The 21,055-nt window shown below is 41.0% G+C and overlaps 1 protein-coding gene across 1 annotated transcript in view; it reads right to left on the bottom strand.

Annotated features, from left to right (window-relative positions):
* Positions 1-19,891, bottom strand: part of LOC120049460 (uncharacterized protein DDB_G0271670-like) — a gene marked incomplete at its 3' end in the record, with an annotated part of 26,623 nt that extends 6,732 nt beyond the window's left edge. The window contains exon 1 of the mRNA XM_038995725.1: positions 19,748-19,891. Within this exon, the coding sequence (XP_038851653.1) occupies positions 19,748-19,891 (144 nt within the window). The remainder of the gene's footprint in view (positions 1-19,747) is intronic.
* Between the last annotated feature and the right edge of the window lie 1,164 nt (positions 19,892-21,055).

Below are 21,055 nucleotides of genomic sequence, written 5' to 3' on the forward strand. Positions count from 1 at the left end.
ACCTGTTGCTACACGAAAGGGCAACCAGTGAAGAACAAAAAAAAGAACCAATGTAAATACAACCCATATGTGTTTTTTTTATTTTTCTTGAACTATTTCCACATAATATGACATTTGAAAAGTTTGTATTATTTTGGAACTTTTGTAAAAGTAATGTTTACTGTAAATTGTTATTGTTTATTTCACATTTGTTTATTATCTACTTCACTTGCTTTGAAAATGTAAACATTTGTTTCCCATGCCAAGAAAGCCCTTAAATTGAACATTGAATTGATTTGAGAGAGAGAGAGAGAGAGAGAGAGAGAAGGAGATGGAAGACCCCATGCTGGGGTGCTGTCAGAGGATGTTTGTGGAGATGAAGTGATGACCAGAGAGAGAGAGAGAGAGAGAGAGTCCTATGATAACGGCTTCATTGTACTTTTGCTGTGAGTACAAAATAAAGGGAAGATGCAGATTCAAAGTAGAGAAACAAGGTAACATCTTACCTGTAGGAGTCAACATCCTGGGAAATGAGAGGCAAATGCAAGCCCTTACTTTGGATATGAACAGTCCATTTGAGATGCAATCTTGGACCTACTGAATGACATGGCTGTAATGCTGCCAATATCTTAACCAAATGTCCCTTCACTGAACTGGAGAGATATAGAGTACTGATAAATCTAGTTGGAGTCTAGAGGCCAGCGACTAGCAACAACCTCATACTGATGCCGTTATGCAATCACTTTTGTAATTGACTTCACTCCTAGTGGCTACTCCTGTTTTCATGGCTCACACAAGGAAGTCCACAGCAGTTGTCAGAAGAAGCTGTGAGTGGCACCGTAACACCCACTGTTTCACTCTCCTCCATTTCCCCAAATCTGACTTCCATGAAAAGTGACAGGCTAGGTAGGTTTGGCAAGTCCTTATTTCTTTGCCACCCTAGTGATGCACAACAGCAGACGCTAACTCAATTTCACACCCGAAATCCTTAAAGATACTCACAGGTACACTTTATACACAGAATCATGAACACTGGCACACCATACCACTAATGCTACACTCCTTACTAATGCTAATGCTACACTCCTTACTAATGCTAATGCTACACTCCTTACTAATGCTAATGCTACACTCCTTACACTTTTTCATGGCGCTGTGCTAATATAGTGTTGCAACATTCACAGCAACAACTTCAGTGTGTTATAAAATAAGGTCAATATTTTCCCCTGGGGGTGATGGGAAAGAGTGCTGGAGGGAATAGCAGCCTTTTTACAGACTCTGTCCTGACCAATTGTGCTATTTGTGTATTTTCTTTCTCCAATCACAACTTTCTTTGTACATAATGTTTCAACCTTTGTTTCCTATGACCGAAAAGAGCTTCTGGATACCAGAATCCCTCATTTGGATGAGGACTTCTACTTTAATGAGTTGGAGGCAAAAGACATATTGATTATCCCAGACCAGACCCAAATCCCCAATACTAGGAGAAGGAGGAGGCCAGTGTGTGGGATAACTGACGAGACTATGTCGGGGAGTGGATAAACAGCCTCTGCCCTCCATTCTATTGGCGAATCTGCAATCACTGGAGAATAAACTGGACGATCTCCTTTCGAGGCTAATACCTCATAGTAAATTGTTGACCATACTATTTACCAAGAGAGTTTTCATCTATTTTTTTTCGTAGCTGTCTATTTACCACCACAAACCGATGCTGGCACTAAGATCGCACTCAACGAGCTGTATAGGGCCAAAAGCAAACAAGAAAATACTCACCCAGAGGCAGCGCTCCTAGTGGCTGGAGATTTTAATGCAGGAAAACTGAAATCCGTTTGACCTCATTTCTACCAGCATGTCACCTGTGCAACTAGAGGTGAAAAAACATTAGATCACCTTTACTTCACACAAAGAGACATATACAATGCTCTCCCTCACCCTCCATTTGGCAAATCTGACCATTACTCTATCCTCCTGATTCCTGCTTACAAGCAGAAACTCAAACAGGAAGTATCAGTGACAATACAGATGTCGTCTGATGAAGTGGATGCTAATCTACAGGACTGTTTTGCTAGCACAGACTGAAAAATGTTTCAGGATTCATCTGATGGCATTGATTATAATCTACTACTAGAAAGATGTAAAATTGGTTATTTACACAGAAGTATTTGACTCTCAAGGACTATGTGCTTTTTTCAAATGTACAACAGAAGTAGTTTATTTTTATTTTTACTATTATTATCATTTTTGTTACACGCTGCCTTAAAGGCTTATGGTGTTCCTTGGATTTCACATTCATGTAAACATCAATATTCTGACTGGATGTATGTCAAATCTAAAACCAATGGAATTGTATCTGTTATTTACGTTGATGGTACAAACGAACCCTTGAAGATTTGTAAACCATTGAATAATGAGTTTCCAGTAGTAGAGGGAGACATTGAGTGGGAAACTGTGTGGAGTAACACACATCAAGCATCTCGGAACCCTAATCATCAAATAATTCATTTCAACTTCATTCATAGAGCTTACGCTACTCCATGTCTTTAGTACCCTCCCCTTTATGTACTTTCTGTTCACAGAAGGTCATCGGCTCATTTATGCATGTAATGTGGAATCGTCCTCAGGTTTATTGTTTCTGGAAAAATACCACTATATCCCTATTAAAAATTCTTGGAGTTGATGTACCTTACTCTACTGTTCTGTTGCTGTTTAATGACAGCACATCAGTATCAACGTCATTAGATCACAAAAGGTGTGTCTAGCAGGCATAACTGCTGCAAATAAATGCTTGCCTTGAGACACCAACATACACCGGTATAGGTTATTGATAAGCATGCAATGATTATCATGTGATATGGACGTGCACTGACAAGGTATTTGTCATTTGTCCAATTCTATTTATTCTGCTGATTAATTTAATATAGAATAATAATCATTAAAATTGAGAAGAAATATAGGAATTTACCACATCAGTCACCGACGAACCATCAAACAGGCAAAGCATCAATACGGGATCGAATCCCACTACACCAGCTCTGACACTCATCCGATGTGGCAGGAACTATCACGGATTACAAAGGGAAACCCAGCCGCGAGCTGTCCAGTTACGCGAGCCTATCAGACGAGCTAAATACAATCCATGCTCTCGTCGAGGAAAGCAACACTGAACCATGCATGAGAGAAACAGCAGTTACGGACTACTGCGATCACGCTCTCCGTAGCCAATGGGAGTCAGACCTTTAAACAGGTTAACATTCACAAGGCCGCAAAGCCAGACAGATTACTAGGAAGCGTACAAAGAGCATGCGCTGACCAGCTGGCACGTCTTCACTGACATTTTCAACCTCTCCCTGACCCAGTCTGTAATACCTACATGTTTCAAGCAGACCACCATAGTCCATGTGCACAAAAACGCCAAGGTACCCTGTCTAAATGACTAAATGACACCTCTATACCAGGCGGTTTCAGAGGAAGGCTCTAAAAAGTGTCAACAACTCCAGCCACCCGAGTCATAGACTGTTCTCTCTGATACCACAGAAGCAGGTAGCCTAGTGGTTAGAACGTTGGACTAGTAACCAAAAGGTTGCAAGATTGAATCCCCGAGCTGACAAAGTAAAACATCTGTCCTTCTGCCCCTGAACAAGGCAGTTAACCCAATGTTCCTAGACCATCTCTGAAAATAAGAATTTGTTCTTAACTGACTTGCCTAGTTAAATAAAGGTAAAAAAAGCAGTACTAAGTCTGGGACTAATCAAATGCCTACCCAGACTATTTGCATTGACCCTATTTTTTTTGCACTGACTCTATGCACACTCACTGGACTTTACCCACACACACACATTCTACACTGACACTCCACACACACATGCATATTGACGCCACACACACCCACACATAGACACACTTTCACACTCTTCACATATGCGGCTGCTGCTCTGTTTACTACCTACATGTACATTAGTGCTGAGCGAGTAGTGGTTTTCTAGGTTGGTCCGGTTTCGGTTCAATTATTTTTTTAAACTATCACGTTTTGGATTTTGGTTTCAATAAAACATTTTTGACATTAAATGTACTGCATCGCAGTGCTAGAGGCGTCACTACAGACCCGGGTTCGATCCCACGACCGGGAGAGCCATGAGTCGGCACACAATTAGCCCATTGTCATCCAGGTTAGGGGAGGGTTTGGCCGGCTGGAATGTCCTTGTCTCATTGCGCTCTAGCAACTCCTTGTGGTGGGCCGGGCGCATGCACGCTGACTTCGGTCGCCAGATATACGGTGTTTCCTCTGACACATTGGTGCAGCTGGCTTCCGGGTTGATAGAGCGAGCAGTGTGTCAAGAAGCAGTGCGGCTTGGCGGGGTCTCGACCTTCGCCTCTCCCGAGTCTGTACAGGAGTTGCAGCAATGGGACAAGACTGTAACTACCAATTGAGAAGAAAAAGGGCTAACATTTTTTGGGGGATTTTTTATCGCAATTCCAAAGCCAAAAATAGTGAACATTTAATTGACAAAACATTGCAAAATATTCCATTGTCTCTGTCAGGTTCACATTCGGTAGAAATCAGAAGGAAAATAGGAAATTACTATGAAATAATATAATATATCAGTTGTGTAAATTACTTCGTTTTGTTTTGATGACTTTATTATCTTTCATTCCTTAAAGTCATTATCGCATCTCTGCTCAGGCAGTAGCAGCCAAACAATATTATCTCTGTACTCACCATACTGTTCAGTCTTGAGACATCCTATTTAGCTAGGCTAGCTGTGGAGCTGTTTGACCAAATTATTTTACTAGTTCCTTCAAGAAAGATAAGGCATACTTTCATGAAATGTCTCAATCCCTCTCTCTCTCGTCATTGTGTTGTGTACATTCGTCTTTCATGCAGTCTATGTGGTCTGTGTGTATCTAACGTAACGTAGCAGGCATTAAAGTTTATCCATCGCTGCCTCAAACGGAAAAAACAGGCGCAATGGATTATGGTCATTGTATTTAATTTCCACGTTTCTGCGCTGAACTAGGTTGATTATTTACTTAATGAAAACTACAACTCCCTTCAGCCAAGTGTACCACATAGTTATTGAATTGAGTTTAAAAAAATAACTCAATGGAATGCAAGTAATTGAACAGACGTCGGTCAAATAGTTGTTTAATAAACAGAAAATTAAATTAAATTAACAGAATTGTTGGTTAATCGCTCAGTGCTAATTACATTTACATTTAAGTCATTTAGCAGACGCTCTTATCCAGAGCGACTTACAAATTGGTGCATTCACCTTATGATATCCAGTGGAACAACCACTTTACAATAGTGCATCTAAATCTTTTAAGGGGGGGGGGGGGGGGGGGTAGAAGGATTACTTTATCCTATCCTAGGTATTCCTTAAAGAGGTGGGGTTTCAGCTAATGTACATATTACCTCAATTACCTCACCTAACTCGCAGCCCTGCACACTGACTCGGTACCGGTACTCACCTTGTATATAGCCTCGTTAATAGTGTTTTTTAGACTTAATTTTTTTTAAAATATATATTTATATATATATTATATTATTATATATTATATTATATATTATATATATATTATATTATTATATATTATATTATATATATTATATATTATATATATATTATATTTATATATTTTTTTCTCTGCATTGTTGGAAAAGCGCTCTTAAATAATCATTTTACAATAAAGTCTACACCTGTTGTATTCAGCACATGTGACAAATAAAATTAGATCTTTGATTTGATTTGAACAGTACATCAAACAGATGTGGCTCTAAATTAGAGTGGAGGAAACCAACAATGCTGAATAATGAACACAGCAGGATCATTTGTTTCCAGTGAGGGAGAGTCTAAAAGGCGATGGGCACTAAGCCAAGGTTCTCAGAAAGGCAAAGACGAATTAACATATTTTCTGACACCTGAATGACGCAAACGATCATCATATAAGTTTTAGGTCAAACTTTACAAAGTATACTTTGAAAATATACAAAAAATATTGTAGAAAGGACTTTGCAAGTCGTTTAGGCTAAACTATTAATTATTTATTTATAAATTGTTAATAAAATTTGTAATAAACAGTTTTTGTTGGCCTAAGCCACATTTCATATATGCATGGATGTAACAGGTGAGGAGGAAGAACATGCATGGTTCATAGTGTAGTAAGTACATCGTATGTTTAGACGGGAGCTAGTTAAGAGTTAAGAGATAATTTCCAAGGATCTGCTGCTTTTTCTTACCATGTATCTGAAACTAGTGTGGCACCGTGGCAGTGATGACATTCATTAAGTAGGCCCTGGATGCTGATGCGGGAGAAGTTTAATAAAATATGCACATATTTCTACTGGGAAAACCACAAAGCCACTATTTCCACGTGAGCTATCTCAATCTAAATGTTTCCCATTAAATATAAATGTGAGTTACTAGATATGATGAATTATTGACTTATTTACCAACATCATTACAGATTACATATCTGGACACTGGTCGGTATTTTATGCATTTTGAAGAATATGTCAATATATCTTATGAATCAACTTTGTTCCAACTAAAGATTTCTAAACTGTTTGGATTCACAAGACCTTCTGGGATTGGATTAAATACTAGTTCACATTATTTACATAACTAAGTTTAAAGTATGTTGTGAAATCAGGGCTAACAGTACAGCGTTAATACTTGATGTTCTCTACTGTATTTAATAGCCTTCTTACCTACTGAACTCTTTGACAGTTCAATCGTTCTTTATAATAGAACCACTGACGATACATTATCTACACATGTGTGTGCTTGGTAAAACATGATCTACAGTATGTGAAAATGTGGGTAAAGCAGTAGCCTGAGTAGCAAGGACCCCATAGTGTGGACTACACAGTGGGTGAACACAGATCACAGACATTAGTATTCCACCACTCAATCTAAACAAGGCAGCAAAGTCAATGTTTCCCAGTGTGCCGTCTTTCTCATCAGCACACAAAACACCATATGGCTGCTCCAGGTAAGAGCACATTCCCACATACACACAAAGATCTCCAGACACTGGCTCAAAGCCCTTTCTATGTTTTTGTTCCTCTCCTTGTGTGTGTGTGTGTGTGTGTGTGTGTGTGTGTGTGTGTGTGTGTGTGTGTGTGTGTGTGTGTGTGTGTGTGTGTGTGTGTGTGTGTGTGTGTGTGTGTGACTGTGTGACTGTGTGACTGTGTGACTGTGTGACTGTGTGTGTGTGTGTGTGTGTGTGTGTGTGTGTGTGTGTGTGTGTGTGTGTGTGTGTGTGTGTGTGTGTGTGTGTGTGTGTGTGTGGCTGGTGACAGATGCGTTTTTCTGCTGACAGTGGTGATCTATGGTGAGCCCCGCTGGCTTCGCACCAAGCTATTGCTTAATTCATTGACATTTTGTATAATTGCCTCGGGGCAGTTTTGCAGAGGAATTATGGGGCTCTAACAGGATTGGATTAAAAAAATACAATTACCATTTCAGATTTAAGGGGAATAATCTTTGAGGAGCTTCGACACAGGGGAGACAGAAGGGAGGGAAGGGGGCGGGGCAGAGGTGCTAAGGCTCACCAGGAGAGAGTGTGACGGAGGTGTTTGTAATGAGGAAAGGGGAGGGAGGGGTTATGGATGGTTGTGGGCCTCTACTTTCCCTTTTCTAGCCGGTGGTTTTATCAAGGTGGTTTATCACGGTGGCTGGCCATGACAGCATCAGAAATGGCTTGTCAGGCTTCTTGGAAATGTTCGTGGTAAGATAATGACATGTTGAAACCATGGAACCGGCGTCTTGTCACCCACTGGTAATTGCTACTCCTTCCAGTTTATTGTCTCCAGCTACCCTGCTCATCACTCATATAATTTTTTATAATGTTGAGGTGTGTGTGGGGGGTGTGAGTGAGTGAGTGAGTGAGTGAGTGAGTGAGTGAGTGAGTGAGTGAGTGAGTGAGTGAGTGAGTGAGTGAGTGAGTGAGTGAGTGAGTGAGTGAGTGAGTGAGTGAGTGAGTGAGTGAGTGAGTGTGTGTTGCATCCCTATCATGAATCCATGACCCTATGGAAAAAAATCATTTAGAATCTGCCCTATGATCTCTTCCTCCTGAATCCCTCCTCCTCTTCCTCCTGAATCCCTCCTCCTCTTCCTCCTCTTCTCCCGATGTTTCGGTTGCAATAGATCCTTTTGGGCAACAAGTCGACTATCCAACACAAACCACGTAATTTGCTGTAAATGTGTCAGTTATTCAATAATCTCTTAATAGCATGTCAAAAAATACATAAGACAAAAAGTCTAATAGCCACTTCAGTTGTTAAGTCAGTACGAAATGTTGAATTATTAACAGTATTACAGAACGCATTGGTCCAGTTCATTTGCAATTGAAGATGTGTGTTGTCAGTGTTAAATCCTGATCAGCTATAGGCCAGTAGTACTGCTTAAAGAAATACAAACTGAGAGACAGAGACCACTGCTCATTTGAATCCATCTTCAAACCTCCTAACGATTTGTGGCTGAAATGCAGGTAACACTTGAGTAACACTTGAGTAAATGAGGGATATAAAGTATATTTAAAGCAGGTGCTTCCACCCAGGTGTGGTTCATGAGTCAATTAAGAAATGAACATCCCTTCATGTTAAGATTCATGTATAAAAACACCCAGTTGCCCAATACTTTGGATACCATGGCAAGAAGAAAAGATCTCAGTGATTTTGAAAGAGGGGATTGTGTGTGTGTGTGTGTGTGTGTGTGTGTGTGTGTGTGTGTGTGTGTGTGTGTGTGTGTGTGTGTGTGTGTGTGTGTGTGTGTGTGTGTGTGTGTGTGTGTGTGTGTGTGTCAGTCAACAGACCTCAACCCAATTGAACCCTTATGGGAGATTCTGGAGAGGTGCCTGAGACATTGTTTTCCACCACCTTCAACATGGTGGAATTTCTCTTGTAAAAATGGTGTCACGTCGCTCCAACAGAGTTCCAGACATTGGTAGAATCTATGCCAACGCCCTATTAAGACACTTTATGCTGGTGTTTCCTTTCTTTTGGCAGTAGCCGGTGCTATAGATGTTTAGTCTGATGTTCAGCCTATATAGTATATAGGCTACAGTTAGTGTCCATTACTATACTGTAAAAACACCATTCAGAACAACCTTGAAGTCAGCATTTGTCTCCTGGCTGGCACGATTTTGTCAAAGGATAGTTTCGTAGATGATTTATCAGGCTTAATATGAATTTTTCAAACACAAATTATACTCATGAATCATGCTGGACTGTGGTCACCTCTGACCTTTGGCTGACCTTTTTCATACGTTTTGAATGGATAATTTGCTGGTGCAGGAAAGTCAGGCTTTGTCCACAAGCTTCATCTTGCCTCTCTCTTCTTGGTAAATTTGGCTGGATGTGCTTGCAGTTTTGTGGGATAATGTTCAAAGGAACATTTTCCATTTTAAATTAGCTGAATGAATGTTAGATGAAAAATATGAATTTATAAACACATGATGAGTTTGAAAAGCCCACGCACGGTGAAGTACGTTTCCCAATGATGCTGTTGATTTTATTCGCAAGCAGTCGAACTTCACCTTTGAGATATTCCTGTAAAGTTCTTGTTTAACACGCGTCATAAAGTCAATTTTACAAGGGTGAAGACAGTCTCAACATGGCAGTTTCCTGAAGACTAACTAATGATGGAATGTGTAAAGGTTATAACGGGGGGAGACATATTTAATCCATACTTTAAGGATGTGAATGTATGAAATACTTTTATCTGGCTTCCATTCCAATACAGTTGGAGCTTCCTGATTTATCTCTGAACTTATTTCCCTCTCCTTAAGTGAGAACGTTACGTTCTTGTCGTGACCAAAGTGTTACAAACACATAGTGTTCCTCAGTATTCAAATCCCCATACTGTATCTTCTACTGTACCTACACAAATCAATGGATTTAGGCTCTGATGAGATACATTCTATGACATTTAAAGAGCTGTCTCCAAAATGGCTGTCAAGTTTATTCATGTATTTACATACCAAGTCCCTTGTGAGAGGTTTCTGTGCATCCTACCCCTTTGTCTGCATTTTCTGAGGCTTTTATGGTATTGGCTGTGGACTTCCAAAGGAAAACGCTGTCTCATTAGTTTGCTCTTCTTCTCTCCTTCCTGTTTGGTATAATCTATCTCCCATGAAACCACATCCTGTCTGGTGGATTTTCAAATTACTCACACGCTCCTGTCCCCCACATCACCATCTCAGCGAAACTTCATCCCCATGTCCCACTTTACCGTTCAAAGATACCATCTGTGTTCTCTCCCTCTCTCTCTCTTTCACCATTAGCAAAACTCTGCCGCTCCAATCCTCAAAAAAAAATCTCCTCATTTAACTTCAAAGGTTTTCTTGTTGATGCTCTTGACTCTTTTTTAGACGAGTCGGGATAATGCACCAGATGTATCCCATAATTCCTGCTGGGTCATGATGGGGAGAAATAATGCTGTTTACATCATGAACACAATGTTGCTCTCTATCCACTTTCTTTTTAAGACACACAGGGTTTGATTGTTGTGTTAAACTAATACTCTCCTCACAATATTCTCAAGTTTATGTTCCGTCAACAACATTTCAAATTCCCTCAACCTTGGTTATTATTTCTCCTCCCTCGCTATTTCAATGACCCGGCAGCAGTAGCAGTTGTATTATCTGTCCAACAGTGAAGGGACTTTGTACATTTAACAAAATGTAGCTATGTGATTGTGCAAGCGGGGGTTACTCATATCTGCCACTCTCAGCAGAGCCGCAGGGCTTTGTGTGGCGACTCCAAAAGGTGTTGCGTCTTCGAGCCTCGACACCTTTGCAAGCGAGACAGATTCACAGTCAACCTCCCTACTGATAAGCTTGAGAAATCCCCCGAGAGAGGCGTTTCGATTAAAATAATCAACAGGGAGTGAAATATCTCCATAGCGCTGTGTATAGTCAGCTACTTACATTGTCGAGACATGCTATACTGTACTGATACATACATACGCACTCATTCAGTTTTATCATGTTGAGAATCACTGCCATCCCTTTTCTGTGTACTAACAACACACTAACGTATCCATAGTTACCACCACCCATCTTCCACACACCCAACCCTTCGTTTGTGTGTGTGTGTGTGTGTGACACAAAGTTGCTGATCACCTCTTGGACAAGTCACAGATAAAACGGCATAGACCAGCGAAACCGCCGTCATCACATTCAGCATCAGTTTTGACAACTTTCCAGATTGATTCTTTCCAAAGGCTGCCACATCGAAGGGCCGAAGTGAGCCAAACTCTGCTAAAGTTACACCGTAATCACACTCGTTGTCACACAGCTTCCCAGATTGATTCTTTCCAAAGGCTGCCACATCAAAGGGCCGAAGTGAGCCAAACTCTGCTAAAGTTACGCCGTAATCACACTCGTCATCACACAGCTGGCTCTCTGTATAAAAGGCCTCGGCACGAGATATACGGGCTCACATACATCAGATGACGCCCGGGAAAAATATTATTTTCTCCTCTGCACTTACTAATACATAAACGCTACAATTCAGAGAGTTCCTGCTGTAAAACAGCCGTACATGCACAGCTGTAAATTTCACAGAACATTAAAACAATAGCTAGATGACGAACCAGACAGAAAAGGTCAACGGCCAACATCTCTTGTTGAAAAGATGTATTGAATCCTTTTTGGAGAAACTTATATCATAAATAACAATATAATATGTTTCTAAACACTCCTACATTCATGTGGATGCTACCATAATTACGGACAACCCTGAATGAATCGTGAATAATGATGAGTAAGAAAGTTACAGAGGATCAAACATCATACCCTCTGGACATGCTAACCTCCCCTGTTATTGGTAATGGTGAGAGGTTAGCATGTCTTGTTGTAGTCTCTGTTATTGGTAATGGTGAGAGGTTAGCATGTCTTGTTGTAGCCTCTGTTATTGGTAATGGTGAGAGGTTAGCATGTATTGTTGTAGTCTCTGTTATTGGTAATGGTGAGAGGTTAGCATGTCTTGTTGTAGTCTCTGTTATTGGTAATGGTGAGAGGTTAGCATGTCTTGTTGTAGTCTCTGTTATTGGTAATGGTGAGAGGTTAGCATGTCTTGTTGTAGTCTCTGTTATTGGTAATGGTGAGAGGTTAGCATGTCTTGTTGTAGTCTCTGTTATTGGTAATGGTGAGAGGTTAGCATGTCTTGTTGTAGCCTCTGTTATTGGTAATGGTGAGAGGTTAGCATGTCTTGTTGTAGTCTCTGTTATTGGTAATGGTGAGAGGTTAGCATGTTTTGTTGTAGCCTCTGTTATTGGTAATGGTGAGAGGTTAGCATGTCTTGTTGTAGCCTCTGTTATTGGTAATGGTGAGATGTTAGCATGTCTTGTTGTAGTCTCTGTTATTGGTAATGGTGAGAGGTTAGCATGTCTTGTTGTAGCCTCTGTTACTGGTAATGGTGAGAGGTTAGCATGTTTTGTTGTAGTCTCTGTTATTGGTAATGGTGAGAGGTTAGCATGTCTTCTTGTAGCCTCGGTTATTGGTAATGGTGAGAGGTTAGCATGTTTTGTTGTAGCCTCTGTTATTGGTAATGGTGAGAGGTTAGCATGTTTTGTTGTAGCCTCTGTTATTGGTAATGGTGAGAGGTTAGCATGTTTTGTTGTAGCCTCTGTTATTGGTAATGGTAAGAGGTTAGCATGTTTTGTTGTAGCCTCTGTTATTGGTAATGGTGAGAGGTTAGCATGTTTTGTTGTAGTGTCTGTTATTGGTAATGGTGAGAGGTTAGCATGTCTTGTTGTAGCCTCTGTTATTGGTAATGGTGAGAGATTAGCATGTCTTGTTGTAGCCTCTGTTATTGGTAATGGTGAGAGGTTAGCATGTTTTGTTGTAGTCTCTGTTATTGGTAATGGTGAGAGGTTAGCATGTCTTGTTGTAGCCTCTGTTATTGGTAATGGTGAGAGGTTAGCATGTTTTGTTGTAGCCTCTGTTATTGGTAATGGTGAGAGGTTAGCATGTCTTGTTGTAGCCTCTGTTATTGTTAATGGTGAGAGGTTAGCATGTCTTGGGGTTACAATATGATCTTTAACTCTGCAATCATGGTGGCATCCACATGAATGTAAGAGTGTTTAGAAACATATTCTATTCTTATTTATAATAAAAGTGACTTCAAAATGAAACAATTCATTATTTACCATGAATTTATATTGGGCACAAAATAATCTGAAACACAACCAAAACAAACAGCAAATGCATCCAACAAGTTTGGAAAGTCACAAGCTTGATGTAATCATTGCGTGCTTGGAATATGGGACCAAATAAACTTTTAACTACTATATTATGAAGAAACTTTAGGGGTGTCAATAATCTTGACCCCTAGCTTTTGGTAAAAAAAAGTATTACTTGTTAAATAAAATTTATTTGTCTGAGCAATTGTCTCGGTATAAATTATTTCCCATTTATTGTAGAATGCAATATATATCTCAGTATTTGAATTATTTATTTTATAGTTATTACTGCTCATCTTTATCAAGGGTGTCAATGATTTCATACTCCACAGCATATGCTACCTAGAGGAGGCATATAGCCTGCTAAAACATCCAAAACCACATCCACATTTCAGCTTGACTGCATTCAGAGATGGGACGAGAGTGTACGAGCATGCTCCCAAGGGGAATAGGAGAAACAGTGACCTGAGTGAACTCATTCTAAATCTGTCCCTTACTCAAATAGGAAAACAAACGTGCTAGCAGGAACCGGAGACAAGCCCTGCTCGACATGAGCGATATAGAGTGAGAGAGAGAAAGAAAGAGAGTGAGAGACAGGAGAGAGACAGAGTGAGAGAGAACCTAGAGAAGAGTCCCCTCAGCCAGCAGGTTCTGGGGCTCTGTTAATGAACACAAACAGACCCCACAGAGCCCCAGGACAGAAACACATTTAGACCCAACCAAATTATGAGATAGCAAAAAGACAACTATTTGACACATTGGAAAGAATCAACCAAAAAAATAGCAAATTGGAACGTTATCTGGCCCTAACAGAGTGTGCACAGTAGCAGAATACCTGACCACTGTGACTGACCCCAAATTAATAAAATCATTGACTATGTACAGACTCAATGAGCATAGCCTTGCTATTGAGAGAGGCCAACATAGGCAGACCTGGCTCTCGACAGAAGACAGGCTATGTGCACACTGCCCACAAAATGAGGTGGAAACTGTTCTATACTTCCTAACCTTCTGCCAAATGTATGGCCACATTAGAGACACATATTTCCCACAGATCACGACACACCCACAATAGTTTAACCTGTACTGCTCTGGCGTTCCGCCAGCGGAACTCCTCCCACATTCCACTGAAAAGGCAGAGCGCGAAATTCAAAATATATTTTTTTGAAATATTTAACTTTCACACATTAACCTGTTTGGGCTGCAGGGGGAGTATTGAGTAGCCAGATAAAAGGTGCCCATTTCAAACGGCCTCGTACTCAATTCTTGCTCGTACAATATGCATATTATTATTACTATTGGATAGAAAACACTCTCTAGTTTCTAAAACCGTTTGAATTATATCTGTGAGTCAAACAGAACTCATTTGGCACAAACTTCCTGACCAGGAAGTGGAAAGTCTGAAATCGATGCTCTGTTCTACTTCCTGCCTATACATGGGCATGATACGTAAGAGTCTACGTGCACTTCATACACCTTCCCCTGGATGTCAAGAGGCGGTGAGAGAAGAAATTTCGTGTTTATCTTGGTCTGAGGTGGAATAAAAGCTCTTTGTATGACGTGACCGTCCATTTTCTGTTTTCTGGAGCGCGCGAAAGGGGACATGGATTTGCCTTCTGTTTAGCTGTCGTTATGGACGACTAATATCTCCGGCTTTGATTTTATTTGATACATGTGACCATATCATCGTAAAGTATGTTTTTTCAATATAGTTTCATCAGATTATTGAAAATTTTTCGGGAGTTTTGCCTTGTTCCGTTCTCTTCCGTTTGTTGACTTGGAGAGCTTTGTGCCACTTGGCAAGTGCGCGTGCTAAATCGAGAGGGAAAATGAACGTTCTAAATCCAAACAACGACTGTTCTTGACAAAGGACACCTTCTACAACATTCTGATGGAAGATCACCAAAAGTAAGAAACATTTTATGATGCTAATTCATATATCTGTCGTGCATGTGAATTAGTCGTGGGCGCCCAACTTTGGGGTACTCAGCTATACCGAAGCTGGATGTCGTAATGAAGTTATTTTTTAGAATTCTAACACTGCGATTTCATTAAGAACTAATGGATCTATCATTTCCTATACAACATGTATTTTTTACTTATGTTTATGAATAGCTATTTGGTCAGAATATGTGTGTCAGAAAACGTGTCAGAAAAATATCGTTGCTGTTTAGACGTTGTGGAAAAAGTAGCTAAGTTAGCACAATGTGTAACCACTGATTTCAGCTCTAAATATGCAAATTTTCGAACAAAACATAAGTGTATGTATAACCTGATGTTATAGGACTGTCATCTGATGAAGAAAATCAAGGTTAGTCAAAAATGATATATCTTTTGCTTGTTTGTTACGATCGCTAACTTTTGCTACTGGGAAATTGCTTGTGTTTTTGGCTATTGTGGTAAGCTAATATAACGCTCTATTGTGTTTTCGCTGTAAAACACTTGATAAATCGGAAATATTGTCTGGAATCACAAGATGCCTGTCTTTCAATTGCTGTACACTATGTATTGTTCAGAAATGTTTTATGATGAGTATTTAGGTATTTGGCGTTGGTGTCTGTAATTATTCTGTCTGCTTTCGGTGCAATTTCTGATTGTAGCTGCAATGTAAACTATGATTTATACCTGAAATATGCAAATTTTTCGAACAAAACATATGCTATACAATAAATATGTTATCAGACTGTCATCTGATGAAGTTGTTTCTTGGTTAGTGGCTATTTATATCTTTATTTGGATGAATTTGTGATAGCTACTGATGGAGTAAAACACTGGTGGAGTAAAAAAAGTGGTGTCTTTTGCTAACGTGGTTAGCTAATAGATTTACATATTGTGTCTTCCCTGTAAAACATTTTAAAAATCGGACATGTTGGCTGGATTCACAAGATGTGTACCTTTCATATGCTGTATTGGACTTGTTAATGTGTGAAAGTTAAATATTTAAAAAAAAAAAAAATTGAATTTCGCGCCCTGCACTTTGAGCTGGCTGTTGTCATAAGTGTACCGGTGTCAGGCTGCAGCCATAAGAAGTTATCAAGTCCAATAAAGCAAATGAAAGGTACACATCTTGTGAATCCAGCCAACATGTCCGATTTTTAAAATGTTTTACAGCGAAAACAGCACGTATATTTATGTTAGCTCACCACCAAATACAAAAAGGACAGACATTTTTCACAGCACAGGTAGCATGCACAAAGCCAACCTAACTAACCAAGAACCAACCAAACTAACCAACAAACAACTTCATCAGATGACAGTCTTATAACATGTTATTCAATAAATCTATGTTTTGTTCGAAAAATGTGCATATTTCAGGTATAAATCATAGTTTACATTGCAGCTACAATCAGAAATTGCACCGAAAGCAGCCATAATAATTACAGACACCAACGTCAAATACCTAATTACTCATCATAAAACATTTCTGAAAAATACATAGTGTACAGCAAATGAAAGACAGGCATCTTGTGATTCCAGCCAATATTTCCGATTTATTAAGTGTTTTACAGCGAAAACACAATATAGCGTTATATTAGCTTACCACAATAGCCAGAAACACAAGCCATTTCCCAGTAGCAAAAGTTAGCGATCGTAACAAACAAGCAAAAGATATATAATTTTTGACTAACCTTGATATGCTTCATCAGATGACAGTCCTATAACATCAGGTTATACATACACTTATGTTTTGTTCGAAAATGTGCATATTTAGAGCTGAAATCAGTGGTTATACATTGTGCTAACGTAGCTACTTTTTCCCACAACGTCCGGATATTTTTCTGACACTTGTTCTGACACACATATTCTGACCAAATAGCTATTCATAAACATAACTAAAAAATACATGTTGTATAGGAAATGATAGATCCATTAGTTCTTAATGAAATCGCCGTGTTAGAATTCTAAAAATAACTTCATTACGACATACAGCTTCGGTATAGCTAGAGAGTACCCAAAAGCTGGGCGCCGACGACTAGTTCACATGTACGACAGATATATGAAATAGCATCATAAAATGTTTCCTACTTTTGCTGATCTTTCATCAGAATGTTGGACAAGGGGTCCTTTGTCAAGAACAATCGTTGTTTGGATTTAGAACGGCCTCTTTCCCTCTCGATTTAGCAAGCACACTAGCCAAGTGGCACGAATCTCTCCATGTCAACAAACGGAAGAGAACGGAACACGGCAAAACTCCCGAAAAAATTTCAATAATCTGATTAAACTATATTGAAAAAACATACTTTACGATGATATGGTCACATGTATCAAATAAAATCAAAGCCGGAGATAGTAGTCGCCTATAACGAAAGCTTTTCAGAAGGCAATTCCAGGTCCAACCTCGCGCCTTCCTGAAAACAGGAAACTGGTGACACGTCATGCCAAGAGGATTTATTCCATCTCAGACCAAGATAAACACCCCATTTCTTCTCTCACTGCCTCTTGACATCCAGGGGAAGGTGTATGACGTGCATGTATACTAATACGTATCATGCCCATTTATAGGCAGGACCTAGAAGAGGGCATCGATTTCAGATTTTCCACTTCCTGATCAGGAAGTTTGTGCCAAATGAGTTCTGTTTTTTATCACAGATATAATTCAAACGGTTTTAGAAACTAGAGAGTGTTTTCTATCCAATAGTAATAATAATATGCATATTGTACGAGCAAGAATTGAGTACGAGGCCGTTTAAATTGGGCACGTTTTTCCCCCAAAGTGACAACAGCGCCCTCTGTCCTCAACAGGTTAAACAAATCAAACATTCATAAACTCCCATATCTGTTAGGCAAAATACTGCAGTTGCCCCAAAAGGGCAACCAGTGGAGCACGAACAACATTGTATATGCAACCTATATTTTTCTGTTTATTTATGTTACTTCAACTATTTCCATAATGTTACATTGTCACACCTGCTCCCCCTCCCTGGCTCTCGAAGGTGCCAGGCACCAAAGCGTTACGCACTGCTGCCGCCATCATTACGCACACCTGCCTTCCCTCCTGTCACGCGCATCAGCGTATTATTGGACTCACCTGGACTCAATCACCTCTGTGCCATTACCTCCCCTATATCTGTCTGTTCCCAAGCTCTGTTCCCCGGCTTCAGGATTAATTGTCGTATGTCGTTGTTAACCGTGTGCTGACGCTGTTCCTGTCTTGTTCCATGTCTGTTCCTTAAATGTTGACACCCCGTGTCGGTCCTTACAAACATTGCCAATAATATAACATTTGACATGTTTATTCTTAAAATAAAATTGAGAGTGTAATGTTTACTGATTTTCTATTCCACTTGCAAACATGTTTCCCATACCAATGTGGCTATTTACATTGAAATAGACAAGTAGGGATAGAGCAAATTGGCTTAACAAATTACCGTATGACAGACCACGTATTCCCCCTGCACACCCTAATTGACAAACAAATCAAATCAAAGCAAAGGCAAATTCTCATTCTTTGTTGATTTCCAAAAAGTGTTTGACTCAATTTGGCATGTAAAGCTTCTTTACAAATTGATGGAAAGTGTTGGAGGAAAAAACAAGTATTATAAAATCATTGTACACAACCACGTGTGGTTAAAATTGGCATAAAAAAATACATCTAACTTCTTTCCACAGTGCCAGGGGGTGAGACAGGGATGCAGCTTAATCCCCACCCTCAATGAGTTGGTAAGGGCACTAGAACAGTCTGCAGCACCTGGCCTCCCATTACTAGAATCTGAAGTCAAATGTCTATGGTTTGCTGATGATCTGGTTCTTCGGTCAACAACCAAGGAGGGCCTACAGGAGCACCTAGATCTTCTGCACAGATTCTGTCAGACCTGGAACGTTATAAATAAGAAAGTAGTGTTCCAAAGGTCCAGCTGCCAAGAACACACATTCCATCTAAACACCATTGCCTAGAGCACACAACTACACATATCTCAGCTTAAACATCAGTGCCACAGGTAACTTCCACAAAGCTGTGAACGATCTGGGAGACAAGGCAAGAAGGGCCATCTACACCATCAAAAGGAACATAAAATTTGACATACCAATTAGGATCTGTGTAATAGAGATGCTGAGAGTCGAGAAGCAGGTGAAATGTTTGTTTTATTAGACATGGAACAAGACAACAACATTAGCATCTACGCATAAACACAGGAACAATACTGACTGAGGGGGGGGTCTATTCCCGGCGAGGGGAGGAGTGGGAGTAGACGTGACAGCCCCCCTTCTGTTGTGCGGCTCCAGCCGCAGAATAATGCCAACCAGAGGGACGACCCTGATGAGGAGGAGCGGCCGGTCGGCAAAGGTGGAAATCACAGATGATGTGCGATCCAGAAAGTCCTCCACCAGAACCCAACACTGCTCCTCTGGGCCATAACCCTCCCAGTCCACCAGGTATAGGAGCCGACCCCCAAACCGTTGGGAATCCAGTAGAGATCTACGGCATAGGCCAGTCCCCCCTCGATGTCCAGGGGGGATGGAGGGGTGTCGTGGGGGACAGCATCAGCTTGGGGACCAGGAACCACCGGCCTGAGAAGGGAGACATGAAAACAAGGTGAGATACAGTAGTCACTGGGAAGCTGTAACCTATACGTCACCTCGTTGACCCTCCGGAGAATCTTGAACAGCCCCACAGACCGGGGGTTCAGCTTCTTGCAGGGTGGGAGTGGGAGGCCAAGGTTGATCTTGTCAACTGGTGCACTGCTGATGAAGGGGATGTTCTCCTGATGAATGGAATCCATGGTGAGGGTGAGTGGTTGGATGATGTGTGTGATGGTTCCAGATCTTAGTGGCCGATTATCGATGGTTTGAACAGGGAAAGGTGAGGAGAGCGGGTATGAGAGGATGTTAAGAAAGGAGGCAAGGGTCTGGTCAATAAAGTTCCCCGCGACACCGGAATCCGCTAACTCTGTAGACACTGTACATGAGGGACAGCTACTATTGTGATGGACACCAAAAAGAGTTTAGCAGAAAGTGATGAAGATGGAATACTCACTCCTGCCCCAGGAGGTGTAAGATCACGTCACCGTCTCTCTGCTCTTGTGGATCATGGATTAGGAAGTGCCGGACACCGCTGCAGCTGGTGCCCTCCTTCATTACAGACAGAACCCCAGCTGTCTTCATCTGCGTCGCTCCGACGCAGGGAGGCGTGTGACCCCTACCTGCATGGGTTCAGGCTCTGATCCAGAGTTTTCACTGAGGGAGGGAGAGAAGCGATGAGAGTACCGACACTCCCGAAGTAAGCTATCCAGACGGATGGCCATCGCAATGAGTGCGTCCAAGGAGGGGTTGTCTCGATAGGCCAGTTCTGTCTGGACCTCCTCCCACAGACCTTTTCTGAATAGCGTACGAAGCGCCGGCTCGTTCCATCCGCTGGATGCTGCTACTGTCCGGAAGGTGAGTGCATACTCGGCAGCCATCTGGTCACCCTGCCGTAATTGGAGAAGGCACTCACTTCCCTCTCTGGCCTCCTGAGGATGATTGAAGATGCATTTGAACAGAGCCATGAACCCCTCATGAATCTAGCTCCTTCTCTCTTTTCCTCCAGACAGCCGTGGCCCATTCCAACACCCGCCCAGTCAGCAGAGAAATAGCCATGGCAAACTTCGACCTCTTGTTGGGGGCTCCCATCTGGTGCTCAATGTAGAGGGAGCGCTGAAGTAGGAAGCCACGGTATTTAGATGGGGTGCCGTCATATTTATCCGGGAGGGACAAACGGGCATCGCTGACCTGAGCGGTTTGCTGAATGGGCTGTTGTGCTGACTCAACTGGTTATAGAGTATAATCCAATAATTGATGGCCACGCACTGCAAAGAACCTCTTCCATAGCAGTCGCCAGTTGGTCATGGTGTTGACGTAGAAGTTATCCCTGCTCATCGACCGTCTAAGGAGATACTCTGTTTTCA

This window comes from Salvelinus namaycush, chromosome 6 (genome assembly GCF_016432855.1).
Source record: "Salvelinus namaycush isolate Seneca chromosome 6, SaNama_1.0, whole genome shotgun sequence".
In the NCBI taxonomy this organism is placed as follows: Eukaryota; Metazoa; Chordata; class Actinopteri; order Salmoniformes; family Salmonidae; genus Salvelinus; species Salvelinus namaycush.